The sequence below is a fragment of the Dicentrarchus labrax genome, unplaced genomic scaffold (genome assembly GCF_905237075.1).
Source record: "Dicentrarchus labrax unplaced genomic scaffold, dlabrax2021, whole genome shotgun sequence".
NCBI lineage: Eukaryota > Metazoa > Chordata > Actinopteri > Moronidae > Dicentrarchus > Dicentrarchus labrax.
This window is the reverse complement of record NW_026136722.1, coordinates 16,657,166-16,682,457: the sequence shown is the minus strand read 5'-3', so window position 1 is coordinate 16,682,457 and position 25,292 is coordinate 16,657,166. Positions and strand designations below refer to the sequence as shown.

Below are 25,292 nucleotides of genomic sequence, written 5' to 3'. Positions count from 1 at the left end.
CAACCTGCAGTCCAAGTCATTTTCCTGACGGTGCCTTGCTGGTATATTACCATACTGGCCCTGTCAGAGCTAATGAGGAGAAGAGCCACTCTGTGAGCACCCACAGCATACTGATGTGTATTCAAAGTGGCTCAGTGCGGTTGGTGAGGAAGAACAGACAATCTGCGTTGTAACATTCTGCCTGTGTCAAAGCGGCAGATCAATCAACGCCTGCATCGTATATCATTATGCCCCTGTGGGATATTGATTGGGACATTGCTGACTTTGGACCCAGTAGTGCTGAGTGGCACTTTACGGCCACAAGGTGTCTCACCACTCCTGCTGTGGTTACATCTCTCTGAATGGACACTGGGCTGGTCTCTCAGCTGTGAAGAGCTGGAAAATGTGAATAGACTCTGGTTTCTTTGTGTGACAAATATAAGAGACACTGTCAGCTGCATTTATGACCACAAAAGTTTAACTATTTGTTTGTATCACCCAAGCCACCAAGACTTTCTCCAAAAATGCTCTGGATTTGGAGTGGCCCTGTCCAGTGTGTGCTAGCTTTTGACCATCAGGTCATCCCGCCCTATGGCTCTGGCTGCCTGCACTGAAACTGAATCATACAAAGCAGGTTATATCGTTTAATCAAAAACTAGCGTGACCTAAACACAAACTCATATTTTTCTGAGCTGCCTTTGCGGGGAAGTTAAAACAATGAGCCAGACGCAGGCCCAAAGTTCCTGCTAGTCCTACTGTAGAATAGGCGGCATAAACAGACATTTCCTCTGCCTCCTACTGTTCCAGCACCACAAACCTCACTGTTAAACAAGCAGCAGTAAACTGAAATAAGCAAATACTTGCTGAATTCATTAATTGTGTCTATTTATTCTCATCTGAGGGGCAGAAGTGCACTATATTCTGAAGACATGTTACTGACAGCTCAAAAATGAATAACCAATATACAGTGCTGAGTTTATAGTGACTTATTTTGTCTCTTGAGGTAATAATATGTGTTTCTTTATTTGGCATATACTCTTATGATATTACAATAGTTTCACTTTAATGTGTGTGAGACTTGCAGTAATCAACAGATTTTGTTTTGCTGGGTTGGCTTCAGCTTTATTTGCCTTTTAGCTATAATGGACATTTTTGCAAATCACCTCTCTGCTTGATGCAATATAGGTTTATCTTATAGCCCTACCCAAGCAGCCAAACCCATCCAATCACACGAGCCAATCCCTGGGTTTCATTAGCTCTCCGGGTTTTCCAGCCTGCCTCTGTCTCGTCCCACTCACACTCTCTCTGTCAGAGCGCGGCGTTGACAGCCACTGGCCACTGAGCAGCCCACTCTGTCGGGGTTTGTGTCTCCATGCAAGACTGCTGAAAAAGAAGCTCTGACTCTCGCATTTTCTTTTATTTGCAAGGCAAGTAAAACAACAAGCCCGCCCACGGCAACGGAAGCACAAGAAGTGGGGGAAAAAAATCATCTAACTCATTTTTCTAGACTCATCACTGTCTCGCAGCTCCCTGCACAATGTCTGGAGAGGACGCACCTGCCCAGCAGCAAAACGCCGTGGACCAGAAGCAGGAGACCAAACCCGCCGAGGAGCCCAAAAACGAGCCACCCAAGACGGAGTCCCCACCTGCTGCTGCTGCCGAGGCAGCGGCTACCCCTGCGGCGACCACCGAGAAGGTCCCCGAGGAGGAGACGTTCACCTACCGCGCCCTGGTGCTCACCGGCTACGGGGGCTATGATAAAGTGAAGCTGCAGGTGAAGAAGGGAAAGCCGGCGCTCAAGGCTGGCGAGCTCCTGGTGCGGGTCAAGGCTTGCGGGCTGAACTTCGCGGACCTGATGGCTCGGCAGGGGCTGTACGACCGGCTGCCGTCCCCACCGGTCACCCCGGGAATGGAGTGCGCCGGGGTGGTGGAGGCTGTGGGGGAAGAAGTGACGGACAGAAAAGTAAGCACACGTGCCCCTCAGCTTTTTTTTTTTTACAACTTGAAGTCTGATTTGACCGTGTGTGTTTTATTGTCTGAGTGATGAATATTTGTCTCCGTTTTTTGGTGCTGAACAGCTACATCTGGATATGGGCGTGTCAGGCTTTGCTCGCTACTCAGGGAGTGGTGGCAGTGCTGTACTCTGTATTAAACAGTTTCATCACTTTATGAATTTAATGTAAAGGGCCTATTGGGGAGGGCAATTAACATAATAATAGGTTAATAATAGATTACGGCCTATAGTTTATATTAAAGCTGTCATGGCTTCATCCATCCATTCATTCACTCGTGCGTAATAGGGAGACAGCACTTAAAAGCCTTAGTGTTAGTTAGTCAATGCGTTCCTGTTGTATTTCGTCTCTGTAGAAGAAGCCCAAAGTGTGTTAATGACACGAGTTGGGTACAATGAAGCCAGCAGCAGGCGTCGCCCCTCTTGTCTCCCCGCTTTTCAGATTGCGCTGCCTGTGCGCACTTAGATTGAGCAACTTAAAGTGCACCAGAACAGTTGCTGGTCTGGAGACGGATTCACTGTTCATACGCAACGTGTTAGTGTGTTGTAAGTCTAAAGTCTAAATAAACAAATTATAATCCGCGAGATGCTTTACACCCTTGCAGCACCTACGCTGTACTGCGCTTTGATGTGTGCCAAGGCGCGGAGAGCTGCGTCAAGGTAGCTACAATAAGACCGGAAACCAGACCGCAATGCCTTCAAAATGAAAGCAGTCACCAGAGAGTTTCCTTTGCCTTTTTTTAACGAGGCAAAAGAAGCGATTATGAAAATATAAGCATGAACCAGAATTCAAGAAGGAATGATGAGTATTTAAAACATGTTTAATTATAATGTAGGCTGCTGGAGGTGCAAAATGTGGTCATATACAGTACACATGTAGGCTGAGGTCTGCAGTTGTAGCTCACCTTGCCCAAACGTTTTGGATGAAAAACAATAAAAAGGCACCTCGGTTCCAATTTTATATATCGTTTGTTTGCAAAAATATTAATTGGAAGGGGAATTTTATTTTGTAGACGATGGCCAGATGCTGCAGTTATTAATATGGCTGACTTGACTCCGGTGGCGGAGACTGGAGTCACCGACGCCTTTTGTTACCGGGAGCGACGGTGGCGCACAGACTCACCGAGCGGAAAGGGCGAGGCGCGACGCATCAGACAGCATGATGTGAGAAATAGGATCACTCGCCCTCTTTGTCAACGCGCAGCCTATCGCCTCTGTGGTGTTCACAACATTAATCAATATATCAGGATTAAAGTTCAAACCTCTCAGACAATGAAGCCGGGCCAATTAAAGAGCCATAATAATAAAAACATCTTAGACTTTTCTTTCATGTTCAACCACGAGGAATGAAGTGACGATTGAAGAGAATTTATTTGTCCCTCTCTTACATTGCGTGATGAGTCACAGGCCTATATGTCTGTCTCCTGATGGCTGCATGGCATCACCACGTTAACGCCTTTTGTAAGTTAATTAAACTACAAAACCAAAATGTAACACATCAGCCAGAGATGACTCACACTATTTGTTGTAAGAGCACCACATTTTCCTCACATCAGCCAGTTAATGTCTGTGGATAACGCCAGGCTGATCACCATGTGTGATGCAAGTACAGGATCAGTGCATCTGGCTGGGAGTGGCAAATATGTCTGTCAAGTGTACCTCCATATGGATGGGGAGTGTTTGCAGAGTAATAAGACTGGTGATAGGTCAGCCACTAGCAGCCAGATATCACAGAAGGTTAAGATCCCTGTGTTTCTAAAATACTTTATAGCTTCTTTCCCAATTGTCAGTAATGTAGATTGGATTTAAAGGTCACACACTACACACACATGCACAAACACACAGCATGTCATCAAGGCCTCGCACTCCCACCTCCCCTTGCAGCCCTTAGGTTATAGAATTAAGAGCCAATCTTCCTAATGGATGGAGATCTCTCAGATCTTTTGGCAGCTAACTCAGAGGGAATGTGCTGACCCTGATGGCACAGACTTTTTGGGAGGCTCATCACTCACTGCAGCTCTATCTGTCTGCACATCTATCTGTGTTTCTCTCACACACGTGCACACAAAGACATACAGTAACGGGCTGGTCTGATAGTTTGCTCCTCATATAATGTACAAAAAGCTGTGCACACATTCATTCCATTTAATGCGATAATGCAACATAAACATCAGTGGTTAAGGGTGATTGATTTTTATTTGATCTTTCTGGCTTTTATATATAGTGCTGAACTTTATGTAAGTGCATGCGTTATCAAACATATATAAGAGGCATTTGAGAACTTTGGCTTTTTTGTTAAATGAGAAAAAAAAACAAGTTTTTATTAATCAAAGGTATTGAAAAAATATTGATTTGATATCCAAACTCAGGTACCAGTATAGAAAAACACCCGTCCCTGGATATAATGTAATTAAAATTCCTCTCTACTAGATGCTATAATGTTGATAAGTTTGCAAATCTGTTAATGTTAAAGGCAGCACTTGCACCCTTGTTGCCCTCTAGCCTCCCTGTCTTTGGCTTGTTTATTGTTTTGCTGTTTGCTGGCTCTTCTGTTTTATATGTATTTATTATCCACCATGCCTCGCATTGTATTTCAATAACGGCTGCAAAACAAGCATCCCTCAAGGGGACAATGGAGTTGAATGAAGTAAGACTACAGTGCCCTCACCCGAAATGACCTAAGAGGGAATGCAGGGAAGAGTGTAACAGTGAGTAAGCGAGGAAAGAGGGGAAATATCACAAATCACGAGCTCCCCTGACACCAAACATCAGCACTTTTTTCTCCTGGCCTGCTTTTTTTTCATTTTTAATGCTCTCCCTCGGTGAGTTTTGGTAGGATCTGACCCATATGTTCTCAATTACCTCCCTCTGGCCCACATTGTCATTCTGGTATTTCCTCCATCCCTCCTTCCCTCCCTCTGTCTATCTCTCCTTCTTTTGTGTAATCTCTTGATTCTTCCGCTGTCAATCATGCTGTCAGTGAGTCCCTCCCTTTGTTACCATCCTCTCCTTTCAGGACATCTATACCTTCCTCCCTGCCCTGCCCTTTCATCCTACATGTCCTTTCCACCACGATCACAACATTTAGAGCCTGCCTTCAGACCCTACATGGCCTGTTGACAGTTTGCCATAAACTGCTGGTTTAGAAAGAAAATCAGATGTCTCTGTTTTGTATTTTTCTCCCCAAGCTTGTGTGGTGTTTCTTGATTAATTCTGGAAATTTCTCAAATTGAAAGAGAAGAGTTGCGTCAAGGTTTTTAATATTAATCAAGCTGCAGCAAAAATATGAAGAATAACGGTACTTTGTTAGCATAATATGCTGATTTGCATAATCAGAGGTGCAGTCAAGTGCAAAAAGCAGCATGTAGAGCCTCCTGTCACCGATTTAGCTGTATGTGAGCAGGGCGTGGCCTTTATCCTAACATCATACAAACCGTGTTAAAGCACAATAACGCCTACACTGACACCAGGGAGATATTGTGTTTCCTTTTAATTACATCTACAGGAGCCATGCAGGCCCTATGGGAGTTAACATTTAACCTTCATCTTTTGCCTCAACCTGACTCAGGAACACTGCATCAGAAATTTGAGTTCATCCTTATTTTTTTCTTCTCTGATAATTTTTTTTGCTGAGATCATCAAAGCTCAAAGCCACAAAGCAGCTGACTTGGAGGCCCGCATACCCCAAAATTGAATCACCATCTGATTAAGTCTATTCATATACAGTTAACTGGAAGTGTCTTTGTTAAGCGCCCCCGCACTCCTGACCCCAACTGTGAGTACATTTGATACACTGGCATAAAAGGCTGAGAAAGAAAATGCAAGTGTATGTGTGTGTGTGTGTGTGTGTGTGTGTGTGTGTGTGGTGTGTCACAGTGTGAAGATGTTGTAACAGAACTGTCACAAGGCTTGTTCGCTTGGCCTTGAATGTTCCTACCCAGATTCTATGTGACTGACAGTAACTCACATGCTTTACGTGGGCGCGGAAGAAAAGCTGCAGATGCATTTGAAGGCGATGTGTGAGTCATTTGTGTGTGTTTCCTGTAAAAACCTGAACACCCCCGTCTATCGATTTGTGCCACACTGTACCCCCAATTAAACCAGCGAGGCTGATGAGTTTGAAGAATCCAAATCGGAAAGAAAAAAAAAATTGGGAGGAAGATGGAGATGGGTGAGAGCGGGTCAGCATGAATAACAAAGGGAAAGAGAAGTGCCCATGGTGAAAAAGTGAAAGTATAGTTTGAAAATAAACCAAATGACTCTGCCTCAGACAGAAAGATGCGGATATGAAAAGAAAAAGAGAGAGGGAGATCTCTCTAATTGGAGTGGATAGACAGCGAGGCGCATGGCTCCCTCCAGACCATTAGAGAGGCCCGGGTGGAGAGGGTTTGTTCCCAGGAGGAGAGAGCTTGTCTTATGCTCAGCCATGGGGAAGAATCTGGCAGGGACTCTGATGAGTGGAGAGAGGCCAGGGGAGAAGATGGGCCCCATTGTCCTGTCTCGCTGATGAGGAAGAGGGGATACGGGACGCTCCTCACAAGAATAAAGAAAGAGGATGGTGAGGACAGAACAAGACAGTGAAGGATGAAGAAATAGTGAGGAAAGTGAGAGCGTCAAAGACAAGACCCAGACGCAGACAGGAAGAGACGAGGGACTGGAGGAGAAGGGGAAGGAAGATGTTCTAAAGTTGTAAGAGGAAAAGGAGTCAGGAAGTGAAAGAGAAAGAAGGGAAGAGAAAAAGTGAGGAGAATGGAAACGGGGCGGGAGGGAGAGCTGTGTCGAGCGGGGTGGATAAGGGGGAGGAAGAAAACAGGAAGAGAGTTATAATGCTGCAGTCGTCTCTGTTTCCTGTGTCCCTCGAGTGAGCTCTCCTGATTGGTCAGTGAAGGCGCCGGGGGTACGTTTACGTCGTGGCTCATCCTTCTGGAAAGAGACGGTTGTGACTCGCAGGATCCTGCTATGATAAGGATAGTGTGGGAGTAGAAAAAGACAATATGGTGATTGTGGCGCGCGGCACGTTGAATGAAGTCTGTGGCGTCAGGATAGTGGTTCTGATGCTTTTCTATCACACAAACAATTCTGTCCATTACAGTCAAACCTAAGCTAATCTGAATAAATAGAAATAAATGGATCTCTGGAAGCCACACATTTATAACATTAGCATCTTTCAGTACTTTTCTTCTTCCTTTCCATGCTGTAACTTAAAAGAACCAAACAACCCACAGCTGTAGATGTGGATATGAAAACAGCTAACCCCTGCCACAGATCGGTAAACAGCTAGCGTACTTTGGCACCAATCCCGAAGCAAGCTGTTAAACAAAAGGAAAAAAAGTAGGCCATTATTTCCTTCCTTAGAGTCAATACGGTGACTACTCTTACTCTGCTGTGGTTTATCGCGTTCCTTGTTTGCTTGCATTCTTCAAGAGCAAACTCTTGGAGGTTCGGCGGACAAGGAGGCTGCATGTTTGCAGGTCTGCCATTGTTGTGAGCAAAACAGTAAAACCACTGCTCTTACTATTCCTGCTTGCATCCTTCCCACTGCGGCAGAGAAACCATGAGGCTGCAGATGGCAGGATGCTCCAGAACACTTTGGGCTCCATCACTGAATCCTCCTGGGGTATTGGACTGCTTGTGGATCCTGTTCAAGCTGAAGAACTTAATCTATTAAAATACACCAGAACTTATCTTTAATTTAATAAAATAGTTTTAAAAACTGACTGTATATTCGAATCTTGCCCACATTGCACATTGCAATGCTCGCCTTGGAGATAACAGTATTGACCCGGAGAAAAGATTTAGCCTGAATTGGCGTAGTGATACTTCCAGCTTTGGTGTTATGGAAAGGATAATTGAAAACAATCTCTCACTACTTTTCCATTTCTGCAGTGCTTCCCAATCTTTTTTGTCAGTCGTACTCCGACAGCCCTGTGAGATAAACTCCAGTACCCCTTCATCAGCACCACCCACCAACTGCTTATTCTTTAACTATTGGTGCTATAAACGTGGATATACTAGTGGATGATAAACTAGAGTTTAGATGAGCTTGGTTACGTTTGCATTTATACTACTATTACTTTCAACTGTTGTTTATCCATCACTATAAGCTAACAGCTTCTCTTTGCTTCTCTGCTCACATGCTCTTAGTTACAACTTGTAGTGCTCAGGTTACATTCTTTTCAGTAACTGGAAATAGGTAAAGACAGAGAGCCCTTTGCTTTACCTTCCTCTCAGGACGGGTCTTCCTGTGCTTTCTGTTCCAGGTCGGTGATAAGGTGATGGTGCTGAACCGCTTCGGGCTGTGGCAGGAGGTGGCGGTAGTGCCGGCAAGCCACACCTTCCTCATACCAGAGGGCATGAGTTTCGAGGAGGCAGCAGCCCTCCCTGTGAACTACATCACTGCCTATATGATGCTGTTTGACTTCGGCAACCTGCGGCCCAATCAGAGCGTCCTCATTCATGCTGCTGCAGGTAAGGAGACAAATGCAAACAGACTATATGCTCATAAGACAAACCCTTTTATTTTGTGTCAGTCTTAGGTTGTGAATGGATGCATCACTCTTCATTAAAGGTTGGATTCATCATACATTGGTTAATATTTAATTCACAAACTAAGACAAACATTGCTTCACCCTGTTTGTCACAGTATCTAAAAAATCCAATATAGATATATGTTGTAATCAACTGAAAACCACATTTAATCAATTTCATCTCAGTATGTGTCAGGCCAGCACTGAACTCTGCTAACTCTTGTTAGCAGCCACATAAATGAATTCAGTATTACACCACAAATCTTTTGAGTATCTATAGAGAATAATTTTGAAATCCTCTGCAGAGGCTCAATGCAAAGATGTAAAGCTTGAGAGAGGGCCTTGAATGTTTACTGTAGCAGACCTCTTCCTTCTCTGCACCTCCTGTTCATGCATTTATTTTCTATAAGAATTATGGCTGTTGGAGAAGGTCCCACTGTTCATTAGTATGAGAAATGGCTCAGTGTTTTTCACCCTCTAGGACTGCACTGATACTGGAGCACCTGCCACCTGGACTGTAGGGTCAGAGGTCAGAGTGAGTGGGTGGGAGAAAGATGGGGATATAGGGAGTAAAAGCACCTGTTTTTGGGTGTGATGCACTAAGCCTGAGAGCATTTGATTTTGCTGTGTTTACACAATAAGGCCAGCTGGAGAGAATGGGATTGCATTAGCCAAAAGAAATGATTCTCTCCCCATTTCTCTCTCGGTATCTGTTGGTGTACAGCTCTCACTTTTCCTCTCGTTCCCACTCTTTTTGTTCAGAGGGCGTCAGAATGGGATCCCTCGGCATTTGGGACAGTGTGTGGGTGTAGATGGCTAAGAGAAGTAAGCACATAATGAAACCTGAGCCTGTTTTCTCTCTGGGAGACAAAAAAATGTCAGAGAGCACGGGGAGACTGCCAGCCCAGGTGGATATATCCCTTGGTATTAATAAAACTGAAAATGAATGAATTTGTAAAGTTAGCATTAAACTATGCAGTTTCCTCAGAGCTGAATGACGGCTAACAGATTCATAGTTGTGGGACTTGTGGTCTACAGAGGAATCCCAAATGTTTGCGTTCACCATATCATCAAGCTGATGTCACTCACCCCTGTGAACATCTCACCAGAGGTTTTCTGTGCAGAGTATGTTTGCTATAGGAGAAATGCTGTGGAAGACGGTTTGGTCAAGCCGGCGTCTCTGGTTTCTCCAGGCAGGCTGCCAGTCTTGGCTCGCCAGCTGTCCGGACATCAGGATTGTAAAAGCACATTACTGAGGCTATGACAAAAACATTTGCTTAACAGTCTGCTTCACTGCACTCTGTCATTCTTTGCATGTGTAAATCATTATCATACTGTATGCTCTACAACACTGCTCTGCTGACACTTTTAAAGCGCTGTTGTTAATAGCGGTGTACATGATAGATGTACGCTTTGTGAAAGAAGGTGTTACCAGGGTGAGAGGTGTGCACATCCTTCTCTTAACACCGCGTCCCTGCATTGTGGGGGTGCATGGCTCACATGGTGCTGGTAGCTGAGTGTGGGTGGGGGGGTCCCACTACTGAGTCTGCTATGTGATTAGAGAGGGAGACATTGCAAACAGGGTGGGATATATTATTTACTAAATGTATTCCAATACTAGAACTGGTTATTTTTGCAGTATTTTAGATTTAAACCATGTATTCCTGCTAGACATCACCTTGAGCTCTGGGAAGATTTAAGGGGCACATATTCAATGTTTTCTGACATTTACAAGGGCGTTATATTGGCTTAATGTGAAGCTACATTTACCTGCAACCCCTCTTTACAGCCCATCCTCAGGCCACGTATGTCTGAGTTGTGAGCAGATCAAAGAGATTTTCCTATCTATGATTATCTCCCATGAATATCTTTTAGAGGCCTGAGTAAGTAAATACTTTGCCGTATTTCACGAAAAAAGTTTTTTCTTATCGTCTTGATAAAACCTTGTGAGATTCCCTGGTTTGCAACCAACTAATCCATTCAGATGTCATTTATTTGACTATAATGCGTCACATGAAAATGTGGAACACCACCACTGTTGCCTCAATTAAAATTCCTTGTTTCAGTTTTAAATGTTTTCCAAGAATTTATCTCCTTTTTCAGAAGTATTTGGAGTCAAAATCAATTCTAAGTAACACATTAGAATACAGAGCATGTATTGTATTTTCGATTATGAAACAGTAATTAACAAGTATTCTGTTACTACTCGACCCTGCCCACAGCTCCAGTGAACATCCCATTTAACCACACACAGTATTAGTGTGTGGTGAAATGGCTTTACTTCACCTCATCAAGCTCTCTTACAGGACTTTGCAACTCATTATTGCATAAATAGTCATATAACCAACTAAAAAGCAGTGACTTTAAGTGCTGAACATGCCTGCACAGCACTGCTAGATCAGTTTATGTTGCGCGCTGATAAAATATTAAACTTTTACGTGAGATTAACTGGACCTATTAGCACAACTGAGGAGTAACAGTGGTACAGAAGACAGACAGTGATTTGTTTTTCACCCTCAGTCACAGGGTATACGGTTTGGTAATTGTGATTTAAACTAGTGTAATTTTTATTGAATGCCCTTATTAGATTATAGGGTTTCTTATCACAGAAGCCAAATATAAATTTTATTCTACTATCATGAATCTTTTCATCAAAGCATCGTTCTACTAAATGCTTGAGGGGTTCATCCTGACTTGGTCTGTCTTATGGCTGACCTGTTCATTCTCATGATAAAGATATAATCCACTGGTTTAATCACATTAGGAAAACAATCATCCTCTTTTCAATTACTTTTAGATTACTTTGTCTCTAAAGCCCCTGGAACCTGAAGTTAAACAGATAATTTATTCTAAATGCTTAGAAATTTTAATAATATTCATATGACATTATCATCTTTAACAGGATAGACAGAAGTGGTAGTACGGAGAAACAGAACTACAATATAAAGCAAATATTGAAGGTAATATATAATATTGTTATAGTTATAGACATTTGGGGAAAACATTTGCTTTCTTGCTGAGAGTTAGATGAGAAGATCAATACCACTCTCATGTCTGTACAGTACTCATGAAGCTACAGCCAGCAGCTGGTTAGCTTAGCTTAGCATAAAGACTGGAAACAGGGTGAAACAGCTTTCCTGGCTCAGGACCAGGACCAGTTGCCAGGCAACCAGCATAGAATCCAAGAAGTTACTGGTTCGGACCAAGAAATAGTCTGGCACATAAACTCCTGTTAAATGGCTTTCATACTTTGGTTTTTGTACAGATTAAACAAATGAGATAAATAAGATATAAAGTGTTAATTAGTGAGCTTTTAAGGTGCTTGTTGGCAGATTTTGTTACTTTTGGATAAAACCAGGCTAGCTGTTTCCATCTGATTCCAGTCTTTATGCTAAGCTAACTGGTTGCTGGCTTTAGTACATACTAGTATATAGAGTATTATCACTGTTTATCTAACGCAGAGTGAATAAGCACATTTCTGACAGAACAGAAATAACAACATAACTTTAAAGCTGGTCACACTGATTGATGATCATACATGTGTTGGTCTTAAATACTACTGTTGTAAATCTTGAACAACGACAGCTCTATATGGCAAATAAGCTGTTGAACTCTATAGTGAGGGCCCTTACAGAGGGATGATGGGTATCCATCCTCTTGTATTTTTGCCTCTCTATTGTTCCGTGTTTGCAGGTAATGTCAACTCATTAAGAGCTCTCCATAAAGAACATTATTTCCTGAAAAGTAGGCTGACCTTTACCCATCACGATCAGGTGACCAGTGCAGAACGCCTGACTGGTGCTTACACACTATCAGCCGTCATGCCTTTATGTGTGTGTGTGTGTGTGTGTGTGTGTGTGTGTGTGTGTGTGTAGTAAACTCTGGTGAATAGTCCTCAGCTGCCTCTCTCGTGGGTCCGCTCCTGTCCTCTCTCTCCAAACAATAGCTTGTTGTATTTCCTCCCATCGTGCCTCCCTTCTCCACCGCACCGCACATCTGCATCCTCCGTTCTCCTCCTCCCCCTCCGGCCCTCCATAACCTCTGCTCCCTCTGCATGACCTCTCCATATCTGTGCTCGTCTCCTCGTCATCGGGGAACGTGCGCACGTTTCCCCTTTTGTTTTCCCCAGAGGGCTTGGCCGGGGGGGGGGAAGTTCAGCGACATTTGGATGTATCTCGTGGGTCTTCCACTGTGCCAACAGCCTTTCCTCTGACCTCTTCCTGAACTGGTCTTAATGTTTATGAACCCTAGCCAGCCACCCCGCCACCACACCCACACTACACATTCCTGCATACATATGGGGCTCTGCTGCTTCCAACGATGACGTCCACCTCTGTTTTATTTATGAGCTCTCGAGTGACTGCAGGCCAACGTCAAGTGTCATGCATTGTGTTGCAGATGTGGAATGCATAATATGAATTAGGTGGTTCTTCAGGAGCCTGTGTCATCAATGTATCTGATGATTTTGCTTCACGGACTCAGCCACTTCCCCCAGTGCGTCAAGATTTTGTGACATTTTGGCGCCAACGCTGCCAAAATGTTGAAGAACACTGCTCACTAATAGCACTGTAAGGTGCTTTGGTCTACTAAATAGCATATGTTATCAATCACCTCTTCTCATAAAGTTCCACAGCAGTGTGTTTGAGGTTTGTGTGTTAGATTCCACATATCCTCTGTGCTATTTAAGCCGGCTGTTATTAAAACTTTTATTTTTCCCACCAGCCAATTATGGTGGCTTCCATACTTATGCAGCTGCTTCTTGCTGTGGTATCTGTGTGTAGGACAGACTTACATCAGGTTACACTGAAGACTATCTGGAAACACTTGATGTGAGAGGCTTCCAGCTGCTGTATGTCAGTGCAGTACAACCTTGAGGGTGATGGGTGACAGCAGACACAGCTGAGTTAAGTCCTTATTAATAGTAATCTACAGAGTTGAGCTGCTGATTCTGGAAGTATTTTTTACTGTTGTAAATTCCTGTTTAAATTCCTGTTTTCTTTTAATAATACCCTCATGATCAATATTTAAACACTGATGTTATGAACATCAGTTTTAATCTTTTTAACTTTGTGGGAGTGTGTTTATTTGGTACTGCAGATTGCTCAGGTTTCTATGATACCTGATCTTGACTCACTGTTACTGGCACAAACAACAGACTTCAGTTTCTTACAGAAGTGCTCCTTGGGATTTATAGGTGACCCTTCTATTTAAAATGTTAGGTACACAACCTTAAACATTTGACTTTTTATCAACAAGATATTTTCTATTTTCTGCAGTTACTCATCTTTTGTGTGGATGATTCAACCTGCTAAATTTCCTACCCATTTCAGCTTTGGTAGTGCTGTCAGTCACATCACATTGTCTATGCAAACCATGATCAGGACTTATCTTCTTGAACAGTACTACTCAGTAAGTCTAATTAGCTGTGTCTGAAAGGGAAGTTGCATTTCTGGCTTTAAACATCTCTGTACCACTTTCTTAGAAAACTGTGGTGTTGTTGTAAGTGTACTGTAAATGTGTAAAAAAGTGGAACAGGTGGCTGGATCTCTTGGGTTTGGTGAATGAGAGCCAGATCCTGGTGTAGATCTTCATGACTGCTGTCAGACCTGCAGGCAGGGCCTCGGGCATGTGAGCCGTCAGTGCACAGCTGACTGCAGATGGGATTGAAAATTAGAAGCAAAAAGGTTTTTTGAGGTTGGATGGCTACAAGAAGCTTGTGAGCTATAAGGAAAAGAAAAATAGATTTATCTTATTTCTCCCAGGACTCTGTCACAGATTATTGCTCTCATTCATTATTTACCATCAAACATAGTCCCTTGCCACTTAAGCATTAGCTGAAATGTAGTTACATACCTCACTTTTAAAGACCCATTGTTCCTGGGAGCCATGATAAAAGTCTGATGTGCCTTGAAAATGGTTTCTTCTCCTCTCCTCCCGGTCTGTCTGCTCAGGAGGTCTTACCCTAGTTTAGAGAATGCTAATTCAGTCTGACCACTAAGCGGGAGTCTGGGCTGCGTGGTTGAACCGTCTTTGTGTTCCCCAGGCCTGGCATCGCCGGCGGCAGATCAGCTGCACTGATAGGAGAGGGAAACCAGGGCAACCTCCAACCTAACCCACCAATCACATCGCTTGCTCGCGCTCTCATTGCTGCAGCCGTTGACAAATGACCCCAACCCACCCCCACCCTAACCACCACATACAGTCGCAGGTGTATGTGAAACCTGTGTCAGGACACCTGCTTCTGTGTGTGTGTGTGTGTGTGTGTGTGTGTGTGTGTGTGTGTGTGTGTGTGTGTGTGTGTGTGTGTGTGTGTGTGTGTGTGTGTGTGTGAATCTCCAGCATAACAACTGTGCACCAGCTTGTGTTTCGTTTTGCAAACAGGTTTATGGGAGGAAGGAAAGTGGTTTATGTTAGAAATACATTTTGTGTCAGTACATATTGATTGATACATATTATCGGTGTTTTTGCATGCTGTGTTTCTGTGTTTGTGTTGGTTAGCATTGTGTGATTGCTTACTCAGGAAATCACAGGGACCACCTTCACACACAGCAAAGGATGTTTTTTTAATTTGCTCACCCAGTAACTAAAAATGGGCTTCCTCTATGCTGCACAGAGAGAAATTCACCATCAGAGAGAGCACATTAAACTGCTCTTCAGGCCCACAGTGCGCACACACACAGACACACAGACACACACACTTACACAGTCATCCTAGAAAAACACCAAGGTTACATAATGCAGAGCAATACCTCAGAAGTACACGTTCACAAACAGCCAACCACAGCTCCTATCACTGTTACGGGGCTCGTATCTGAACTCTGAGCTGCAGAGTAGCAATAAAATGTTCATTTATTTGGTTCAGCTTGTTGATGTTGTAACACGGCCACAGCAAGTTTGGGTAAGAAGAGATACTTGGGTCCACGTTTGTATTTCATTCTTTGTCAGCCACCACTACCACAGGCTAATGATAGGTTAAGAAAGACGAGAGTCCTTGAGGAAATGTGGAAATAAATGCAGAAGAAATCGCACAAGAAAACAACACAGAGCTTAGAGACAAGGGACCACTCATCTCGCCGGTGTTGACAGTAGCCATATGGCCACCATCCGTCCACCGACTAATACCTGAGATTATGGCCTGGCTCACACAAATGAGATGTGAGATCATTTTTATTTAGACAAGAAACATGAGCTGTCAGTCAGGACGCAGCTTGAAAGTAGATTGAGAGATGTATTAATCAGGACAAGGAAGACGTGATATCCATCCCATTAATTTTTTTATAAATCTGAAAAACATTTCTGATGTCCCCACCCACCCCTGCTGTTGAACTCTGGGTGTGGAGCAATAACAGTGGCCTCAGTGTCAGTCTGGATTCCACTGTGTTTTGGGGAAAATTCCTCTTCTCTCCTAACAGGCATGTTATGGAAGCCAAGTGCAATTTGTGCCAAAATGCGAGTATGTAAGGATTCAGGGGAAGACAAAACCCCACTGTGTATCCTGTCCTATCCAGAGAGAGAAAAACAAAATGGATAGGTGGACGCTTTTTGACGTTTCCTAATTTCCAAGTGTAAACAATTCAATTGAATCTTGAGGAGAACAAATGCAATTAGCAGCAAGAATTTGCTCAAGCTGCTTTCCCCGAGCATTGGGTAAGTGTTAGTGGATGGTTTTAAATCACACTTAACCCTACTAAGAGAGAGATGATGGTCTGAAGAAGTAGATATAGACGGAGAACTATAAATCAAGAAAGCAAGGACACACTGAGAACTGAAGCACTGGGTTAATGAAAGGTTAATATTTTAATCTCTGTGCATTTTTGTGAAGATTAGCTGATACTGGCAGTAGCCATGCAGGACTGTTCCTCTCTCCTTTGTGATCTGTGTATGTATGTATGGATGTGTGTGACTGTGTGTGACTGTGTGTGTGTGTGTGTGTGTGCTTGTGAAGAGAGGTGGGGGGCAGTGAGGGGTTCTTGGCATGGCTCAGCAGTCTTGTGATGGCAGATCAGGAGTTTGTTCTCAGGGGATTCAAAAACAGGTACCTTCTTCCTCCCAGGGCACCATATTTCTTTGATTAGAAATGCATGTAAGTTATATAAAATGCATTTTTGGTTCTAGGTATCATCTAGGTAATGGTTTAAGGTCAGATTGGAAAGTAACTCTTTGTTTCTTTAAGTTAAAAAGACAGCAATATGATCAAAATAAAGGCTTCTGTTGTTTCTCACTGACTTCATAAAGCAGAAACAGAAGGAGAATCACTGTGTTTATGACAGCAGCGTTGGTTAAATATTAATATGTGAGTGGCTGGCTGTAAGTACGTGGGATTAATGGATGCATCATCCTGATGGACACTTTTTCACACCTGTATGTGAGGGTTGCTACTAGAGCCATTTAGTAAAAACAGCTCTTAACCCCCACTCAGACAATGCATATTCAACATTTTCTCACCTTTTCTTTTTTTCTTTTAACTTCCCTTCTACCTCACATAAACATTTGCTCATGTTCTTGTGTAAAACACCAAACATGTGTCACAGGCAAACAGATGCACATTTGCTTTTACTGTACATGATAGGTACATTTGTTATCACATTTCGCCGTATAGCATAAATCTACTGCTCTTTAAGCTGTCTGAACATTCAAAAACATTGACACATGCATACAGGTGGCTTTCTATCCAAAGAGTGGTGGCTACTGAGAGGCAGGTATGACCCAGTCTGTCAAATAAAAACTGATGGAAAAACTTGTGGTTGCCATCAAACTCTCTTATGTGAGAATCTCTCATATGCCCGACGGAAGAGCAGTCAATGAAACAAAATGGCTCCCTTTGCTCAGTCATTGCCGGCAATTTGGCCGAGGTTTCCTTGGCAACACAAACTTCTCACTGAGGACAAGGAGAGATGGTGCTGTTATATCGCAGCCGCAACAACACTCACATCCAACAGAAACAGCCTTGATATTGTTTTCTCATCAGTTCTCCCCTCTGTGTCAGCAGGCGTGATCATAGTAATGCAGAGCCGTTTATTCATCTCTCATGGATGTAAGCTCTCAGACGAGAACCACAGATCAGAAATGTTTTTGGTCTGTATTCTGAAATTGTGGGAAGGGAAGGGGTTGTATTCTTTTTTCCTTAAGGGACCATTTTCTGTGGCAAAGCACTTTTTTAAAATTAGAAATAAAAGGCTCAACTTTTTCATTCTCATGCGGTCAGAAATTAATACATAATTTGATTTGTCATTAATCTTGTTATGACATCTCAGTGCATTTTTTTGGCCAGTGTCAGTGCTATTTTTATGTGATATTGCTGCCAGGATGTCATTGAGGAAATTGTGCTATTCGAGTGGTTCACTGGCTCAGAATAATTTTTCTGCTGAGCTAAAGGGACCAGAGGTGCATCAGTGTCATCGGATGTTCTACCTATACAAAAAATATAAGGACATGATAATTCTGACAAAGCGTTTTTGTTAGATATACATAATCAAACATCATAAAATAAATTAAACTAACAAATAAGCTATTACTTGTCCAGTTACATTGAGTAGGCAAAATAGACTATACAGGAAGCACATAGCTTTCCAAGGAAACCATCTACTGTATATCTGGCCTTGGGGATTTTGTCAGATAAACTGAGGGATTAAGTGTACCCTCATGGGTTGAGACAATTCTCCTTCATCTTAAGCTAAATAAACCATTTAAAAACCTAATGGATTTTCCTAAAATGCATTGTCACACAGCTGAAAACAGCGCTGCTTTCCTGAGCTTGTAAAAAGAGATTTTGGAGAGACATGGTTTTTATAGGACAGCAACTTGTTGTGTGTGTGTGTGTGTGTGTGTGTGTGTGTGTGTGTGTGTGTGTGTGTGTGTGTGTGTGTGTGTGCTTTTTCTCATTACATGGATAAAGGAAGACAATTTTTTTTATTGATCACGTGATAGAATCCAAAATGTACTAGGTTAAAAAAAGATCTTCCTCTTTGGTTACTTTTGCACAAGTCTAATCAAATGTGCAGAGGCCTTCTCGTGCATGTGCCTGCTTCCTGTCCTTCTGATTATCTTACTGGGTGTGCATATTAAATGTTTGGGTTTGGTTGCCTATGTAAGCAGACAAATCATGATTTCATCATTCATTTAATCCAAACCTGTCCGGCATTCTGGCAGCTCAGCTATGCCATTAAAAATGGATGTAAATGCACATGTTGCTTTGTGTTGCTTTATTCTCTGGTATCAGATAAGACGTGCTCTTTACTTGGTCAGGCATAGATGACCTTTATGGATGCCTTTCAGTTCAAGTCCTCAAGTCAGCCTCCATTTCAAACAAGCCACTGCTTATCAGTAACCTATTACTTCTTGCTCTGGCTGCCTAAGCAAACATTGGCCGAGGCATTTGCCACAACTATGTACACACTTTCAAATACAGTGAACACAAACACAGATATCCGAAATATCTACCGAAACGCACAGTCTCACAGCAGTTTGTCTTTAAAAGTTATCTTGGACAATGTAGCACATTGTGATTTCAGCTGGCACGGTTATAAGGATCTGTGTTTATGTAATTTGCGATAGAATGTCATCCAGCCCTCCTTTCCTACCAAAACAGATACCTTGGCTATATTTTTTGTCCTGTGGAATTTTAGACAGGTTGTCTTGAATAAGAGAACCAAAAAAATGAGATGTGTCATTTGAGCTACAATGGCTACTTTCTCCAGAGTTGGATGTGTGTGTGGGTGTCTATTCTCTGCAGGCCAGTCGGGGTAATGTGATTGTATTTAATGCGCTCTTTACATACCCTCGAGTAAAACACATCCACGCTGTTATTGACTTGGCTTGTCTGGCACAATAAATAATGCAAATCACATTTACCTGCCATAGATTATACATGTGGAATGGGAATTCTTGTGTGCCTTTGACAACTGCTCTGTTCAGCTGAGTTTTATGTAGGTGTTGGTGTTGCTTTGAACAATCATATTCAGTTGAATCTGAATCCTTGTCAGTAGTCTTTGCAGTAGAATCCATTGCAAGTCATGCCCTGAAATGTATATTTCATAACTATTTATAAACTCTTCCTGTAGGTGGTGTGGGTATTGCTGCCACTCAGCTGTGCAAGACAGTGAAGGACGTCACTGTGTTCGGCACGGCATCAGCCAGCAAGCACGAGACGATCAGTGAGGGCGGAGTCACGCATCCCATCGACTATCGCACCAAGGACTATGTGGAGGAAGTCCGCAAGATCAGTCCGAAAGGTGAGAAACTTGGCCATCTGCACTAGGATAAGTGCTCTAAATTTGGAGTTTGTTTGTACAGGGATTGGAAATACATGAACTATAATCATGCTATTACTGAGATTGTTTCATGAAGCAAATAGTCCAGATTGATTTATTCCCAGTGGCACAAAGCAATACTGTGCTACTGCAGCATTCGTTGATCAGTGTTGAACAAACTACAGACATTTTCATACACTTTTTTCTCATGTCACAATTCTCAGAAGAGCTGGCTGCCATGTACTCTGGACTGACAGTTTCCTACCAAGCAAACGTGTTTCACTAAGCAGCGACTGTTTGGATTCTCATCACCATCAATAATGGATCTGCAGAGTTTTATGTAGATGTGGCCCTGGGCTCGCTAAGAGGGCCACACAAAATGCTGCTTTTCAGCAAAATGAAATAACGTCCAGTTCCTGTTTTTTTTTTCTTTCGCCTACTGCTGTGTTCCTAGCAGGATGGAGACTGTTATTATGCTGGAGGCTCATTTCATAGTCCCCTCTAAAACCCGTCTCTGTTCTTTGTAGCATGGAGCGAGACAGATAGACATTACAGAGACAGATAGGAAGAGAGCGAGAACTGACACTTTGGACAGAATGTATCTAATTAGAAGCCTGGATCAATGTGCAGCCCTGCTCGCTACCTTTCCCTCTGTCTTTGGCTCTCCGTCAATTCATCTGTGCTGTGGTCAAGGCAGAGTCCTGCTGTGAGCCTCCCACAATCAATAGAACCAGGGTTTAGCGGAGCAAGGAGGGGTAGCCCAATTTGCGGAGTCCCCTCAGGCTCAAAGGAACATCATTAAGTCCAAGCCTGCATGGCCAGACGTTAATAAGCCACAAAGAAATCTTCAGAGTTAGGTTGTTCTTTACCATCTGTTCAGAGGCTGGTTTATTAATCTCTCCACCAATGATTGGAATGGACAACGACGGAGGGAGATTTTATTCCTCTTGTCTTATCACTGACAAGAATGAAAAACATAAAACAAGTAAGATCTCACCCGCTCTCCTCCTCTCCTCTCTTGGCATTCTCATTGGTTCCTCTTCGTGTAAACATGGCACAACTTGGCTACACTCGCTACTCCTAGTGAACTCTGGCATGCGGAGGGGGCTGCTGAGGCGACTTGGCAGGCTGCTCTGACTGAATTCAGATCAGTGATAACTGTCCCCTTCTTCTCTCTTCTGCTCCAGGTCTGGACATAATACTGGACCCTCTCGGAGGATCAGACACCCATAAGGCCTACAACCTGCTGAAGCCTATGGGCAAACTTATCACCTATGGTAAGTAGTGGGAAATCATCACTTATTTTCAGCTTAGAGCCAAGACTGAGCAGTGATATTTGAATCATTAGGGATACAAGGCAGCCCCTCCAGGAGTCAGAGAGGCAAGAATAGGCAAGAGTTAACGCAAATAGACTTGCTTAAAATGGTCAGTCTGGAAGAATGCTTTCCAATTTCACCAATCACTGCCATTTTCCACACAAAATAATCAGCTTCAGAACCACTTTTATGAGCCAAAGTCAAATAAAAATGAAGCCTCAACCTCCACAAACAAACTTCTTGTAACTGCGGTGGAAAAGACTTCTCACGCAGAGCTTCCCCCGAGGCTATATGTATCTCTCCAACCAAGCTTCTCCAGATTGTTCATTTTTAAATTTACCAGAACTTCTTATGTAATGCCTAAAACCAAACGTGTTTAGTCAAGCTCGTGGGCAGCGCTGCACAGCATGGTAAGGTCACCTTATAAAATGACTTCATGGCTTGCTACCTGCACAAGCTAGCAGCTGACAAAAATAACCACGAACAGGCTATTCCTGAATGCATTTTTATTCTTACTGAAACTATACGTTATTAATAATATTACTTCACTTTATTACAAAAATGAAAAAAGCAGCTGCCGTCATTTTTAGTGACTCCTGGAGTATACGCAAATTAATACTGTACATGAAATAGTTGTGGGTTCCCATAACTTGCCAGAGAATAAAGCTGCTTCCTGGTGGGCAGTGTGACCTCTCTGCAGAGAGTCCATGTCCTCAGTGTGCTGTGTGTCATCCGTGGGAAGGCCTTTACCCTTGCTCTGTTGCGATGCCAATCTGGAACCAGCATGCATGCAACGGTGGGCGGGGTCGGCATCCATGGAGAACAGGGCCTTTCCTTTGCATGCTGCACAAAAACCCACTACCCAGCATGGTGCCCCCCACCCTTGCCCATTCACCCTCTCTCACCCCTACAGAAGCCCCCCCCCCCAAGCCCCACCCCACCCTCCCGGTCCCTCGGTGCTGGCTGCTCCTCTTCCAGCTTATCAGAAGTATGCAATGGCGGAACAATGGGCGTTCTATCCACACGAAACCTGGAATGTGTCTGAATGTAGCAGGCTGGGTCCCTCTCTTCTCTCAGAGCATGCTTTGTGTCCCCTGTTTCCCCCGGGAGAGAGACAGTGAGACCATAGGAGGCTGTGTGAACACAGAAGGAGGGGATAAGAAGGGGATGTGGTGACAGTGAGAGCCAAACTGCTAAAAAGGTTTTCAGGGTGGAAGGCGTAGGTGAGAGTGTGAGTGTACAGAGAAAGAGAGGCGGAGCAAAGATCTAAACCAGAACTCATGAGTAGAGGCACCTGGCAGGACTTAATGTTGATTTGACATGTTGCCAAATAATTAATGAGGCTCTTATTTTTGGCCCATAAAATGTCATATAATTAGATAAAATGAGACTCCACTAAAGCCCAAGATGATGTTTTCATTGCTTGTTTTTCCAACCAACAGTCCAAACCCCCAAAAATAAATAAATAACAAAGATATTCCATTCACAATGACATAAAACAGACAACTTTAAGAAGCAGAAACCAGCAAATGATCAAAATTCTTGATTATATAAAATTATTATTTTCTGGCAATTTTGAAATTTGGTAGAAGATAAACCAGCCCTCCAGTAAATCAGTTATGCAATTTCAATTATAGGGATTTAAATTATAGGGATTTTACCCTCCTTCTCTGTCAGGTGCGGCTAACATGCTAGCGGGCCAGAAGAAGAACCTGCTTGCCGTGGCCAAGAACTGGTACCATCAGTTCTCCATCCACACGCTCAGCTTGATCCAGGGAAACAAGTCGGTGTGCGGCTTCCACCTGGGCTACCTGGACGGGGAGATGGAGCTCATCACCCAGGCCATGAACACCGTCCTGGATCTCTACAAGGATGGCAAGATCAAGCCCCGCATTGACTCTACTTGGCACCTTGAGCAGGTTTGTGTCTAAATTTGGCTCACTTTTTGTTTATTGTGTGACTGATTGCATTCTCTATTTGCCATCAAAACAGTGGTTGCCACATTCTCTCACAGTGTCTTTCTTATATTAGTTTTGGGAGATATGAAGATGTATTGTTTTTTTTGATGATATTTGACAATGACATTGCAGGCAATGTAATGTAGTAGCTTGCCCAGTAAATTTTATCTATCACAATATATATCATGATAAAAAATGCTGACAGCATATATTCAATTGATCAAAATATCTTTTTTACCTGTATTTTACTATTTGAACTGCTGTTTTTTTTGTATCTCCACACAGCCTTTGTGTGTGAATTTCAGGTCCATTTATGCCTGCTTGTTAGTGGGACTAAAAGCCCCCCTGTGCACCTCAGTCTGCATGTCCAGATGATTCACTGTGACAGGGATGCATTTACACCTGAATTACATCCATTTTTATGCCATGCGCTTACAACCCAGTCACCCAGAACTTATGTGAATGCCAGTAGGGTCTGTATGTGTTTTGCAGTGCGATCTGCAGGAGCTGGGTGTGGCTCGGATTCAATAAGGCTCAACATTCAACAGGCAAAGTTTGTCCACAAGAAGCACTGTGTCTCCTCGAGCATAACTCACTCAGCCAGACAGAATCAGATTGTTGCTGACAAAATTAACACTGCTAACAGATATGAATAGAGAGTGTGAAAACACCGAGAGAAAGAGGGAGTCAGAGGCTGACATCTTCTGTTGTCAAAGTCGGAGCTGGTCAGTATTTTGGCCTGTGCGACTGTGGCCAGAGAGAAACACCCGCTGTCTTTCTCCGCCATCTGACGCTCTTTCTCTGCCTCTCCATCTGTCTGCTCTTTATATCAGACTCTTTCTCTCTGTCTTTAGGTTATTGACTCCCTCTCTGTCTCTCTCCATCTCGCTGTATTCTCTCCTTCTCCCTCCTCACAGTGCATCTTTTTTGCTTTTTCTCTCTTGTTGCTATGGTGACATCCTTTAGTCAGTGTGTGCGTCTGTCTTAGGGAGGGGCCCTGATGTATGAGAAAGAGACATGGAAGGAGTGTGGAAAAACAGGAGAGAATAAGGTATATCTCAGTCTGGCTTGAAGAGGTCGGCGTGTAAAGTATCAAGTGCACGTCTTTAAATACTGACGCTTGTAGTAGCATCAAAGACAAAACACTGTTGGGAGATATTTAATTCGATAAGTGATCAATTATTACGACATGAGTACAAATGCCACGCCCTGACTCCATCCACTACAGCCCTTCCTCCATTGTCACTTTTTGTTATTTTTGCTCAAATACTCAATAAAAAAATCTGAATTCTTGGGCAATATTTAAAAATTAGCGTTATCCCTCCCTCCTGTGGTTTCCCTTGCTTCATTATCTACATCTGCACTGATACCCTAGAGGATAATGGTCATGTCTGTAGCCGCAAATAGCACACTTGAGTCCGAGATGCCTGGGAGCCAGAGGTTGACAGATCTTAGAGAGTGAAGGGTGGAAGTGGGTGGAGTCGTCGAAAAAGAGCCTCAGACGCTCTCACTGTGACTTTCATTCACATTGAAGATAATTCATATAATTCCTGGACTCAGCCCTCCCTCCCTTTTAGTTTCGCTGAGGCGTGCTCCTCATCTGAAGGACACCAGTTGCTCCCTATCTCCCCTCCTCCCTCCCCCTCCCTTCACTTCGAACTCCCACACTCCCCCTCTTTCCCATGTGTCTGAGTCGCCAGGGCCACGTTTCAGCCAGGCTTTACGTTGCTAGGAGATGGCCCTGTTGCCGTGGCATTGGTCGTTAGGTGGTCTGCCTGCTTTGCACGATGAGGGGGATTGGAGGATGGAGGGAGGGGGAAGTGATGGCGGCAGGAACAGACAGTGGACAGAGCTCGGTGGTCAAAAGGAGGGTGAGGTTGGTCTGGCTGGGATTCTCCTCTCGTGTTATGATTGACAGTCAGTGGGTCCAAGTTGGTCGATCCATCACCTCCCACCCGTGGGGGTTTGGCTGATTAGCTGTCAACACAAGAATGTCTGTCCTCAGAAGTAAACGCATTAATTTCAGCTTTTATGTCACAAAAAATCTCATTGTTTCACACGCTACAGAAAATGTACTTTGATCAAATTTGGACTCTGTACAAAGATCTCAGTGATTGATGTCAAATTGGCCACTTGTAAATTTACCACAGTTTTAACCGGATAAGTGCTGTGTCAAAGGCAATTAACCTGTAATGAATAAGAGCCTTTAAAGGATAGGTTCACATTTTTCCAAGTCTATCTCAAAGGTCCAG

The 25,292-nt window shown here is 43.4% G+C and overlaps 1 protein-coding gene across 1 annotated transcript in view; it reads left to right on the top strand.

The window, feature by feature from the left end:
- Nucleotides 1-1,270: 1,270 nt before the first annotated feature.
- The window catches only part of vat1 (vesicle amine transport 1), a 31,234-nt gene continuing 7,212 nt past the window's right edge, over nt 1,271-25,292 (top strand). The window contains exons 1-5 of the mRNA XM_051388377.1: nt 1,271-1,942; nt 8,251-8,458; nt 19,578-19,748; nt 20,954-21,043; nt 22,760-23,001. Coding sequence (XP_051244337.1) covers nt 1,517-1,942; nt 8,251-8,458; nt 19,578-19,748; nt 20,954-21,043; nt 22,760-23,001 — 1,137 coding nt within the window. The 5' untranslated portion in view covers nt 1,271-1,516. The remainder of the gene's footprint in view (nt 1,943-8,250; nt 8,459-19,577; nt 19,749-20,953; nt 21,044-22,759; nt 23,002-25,292) is intronic.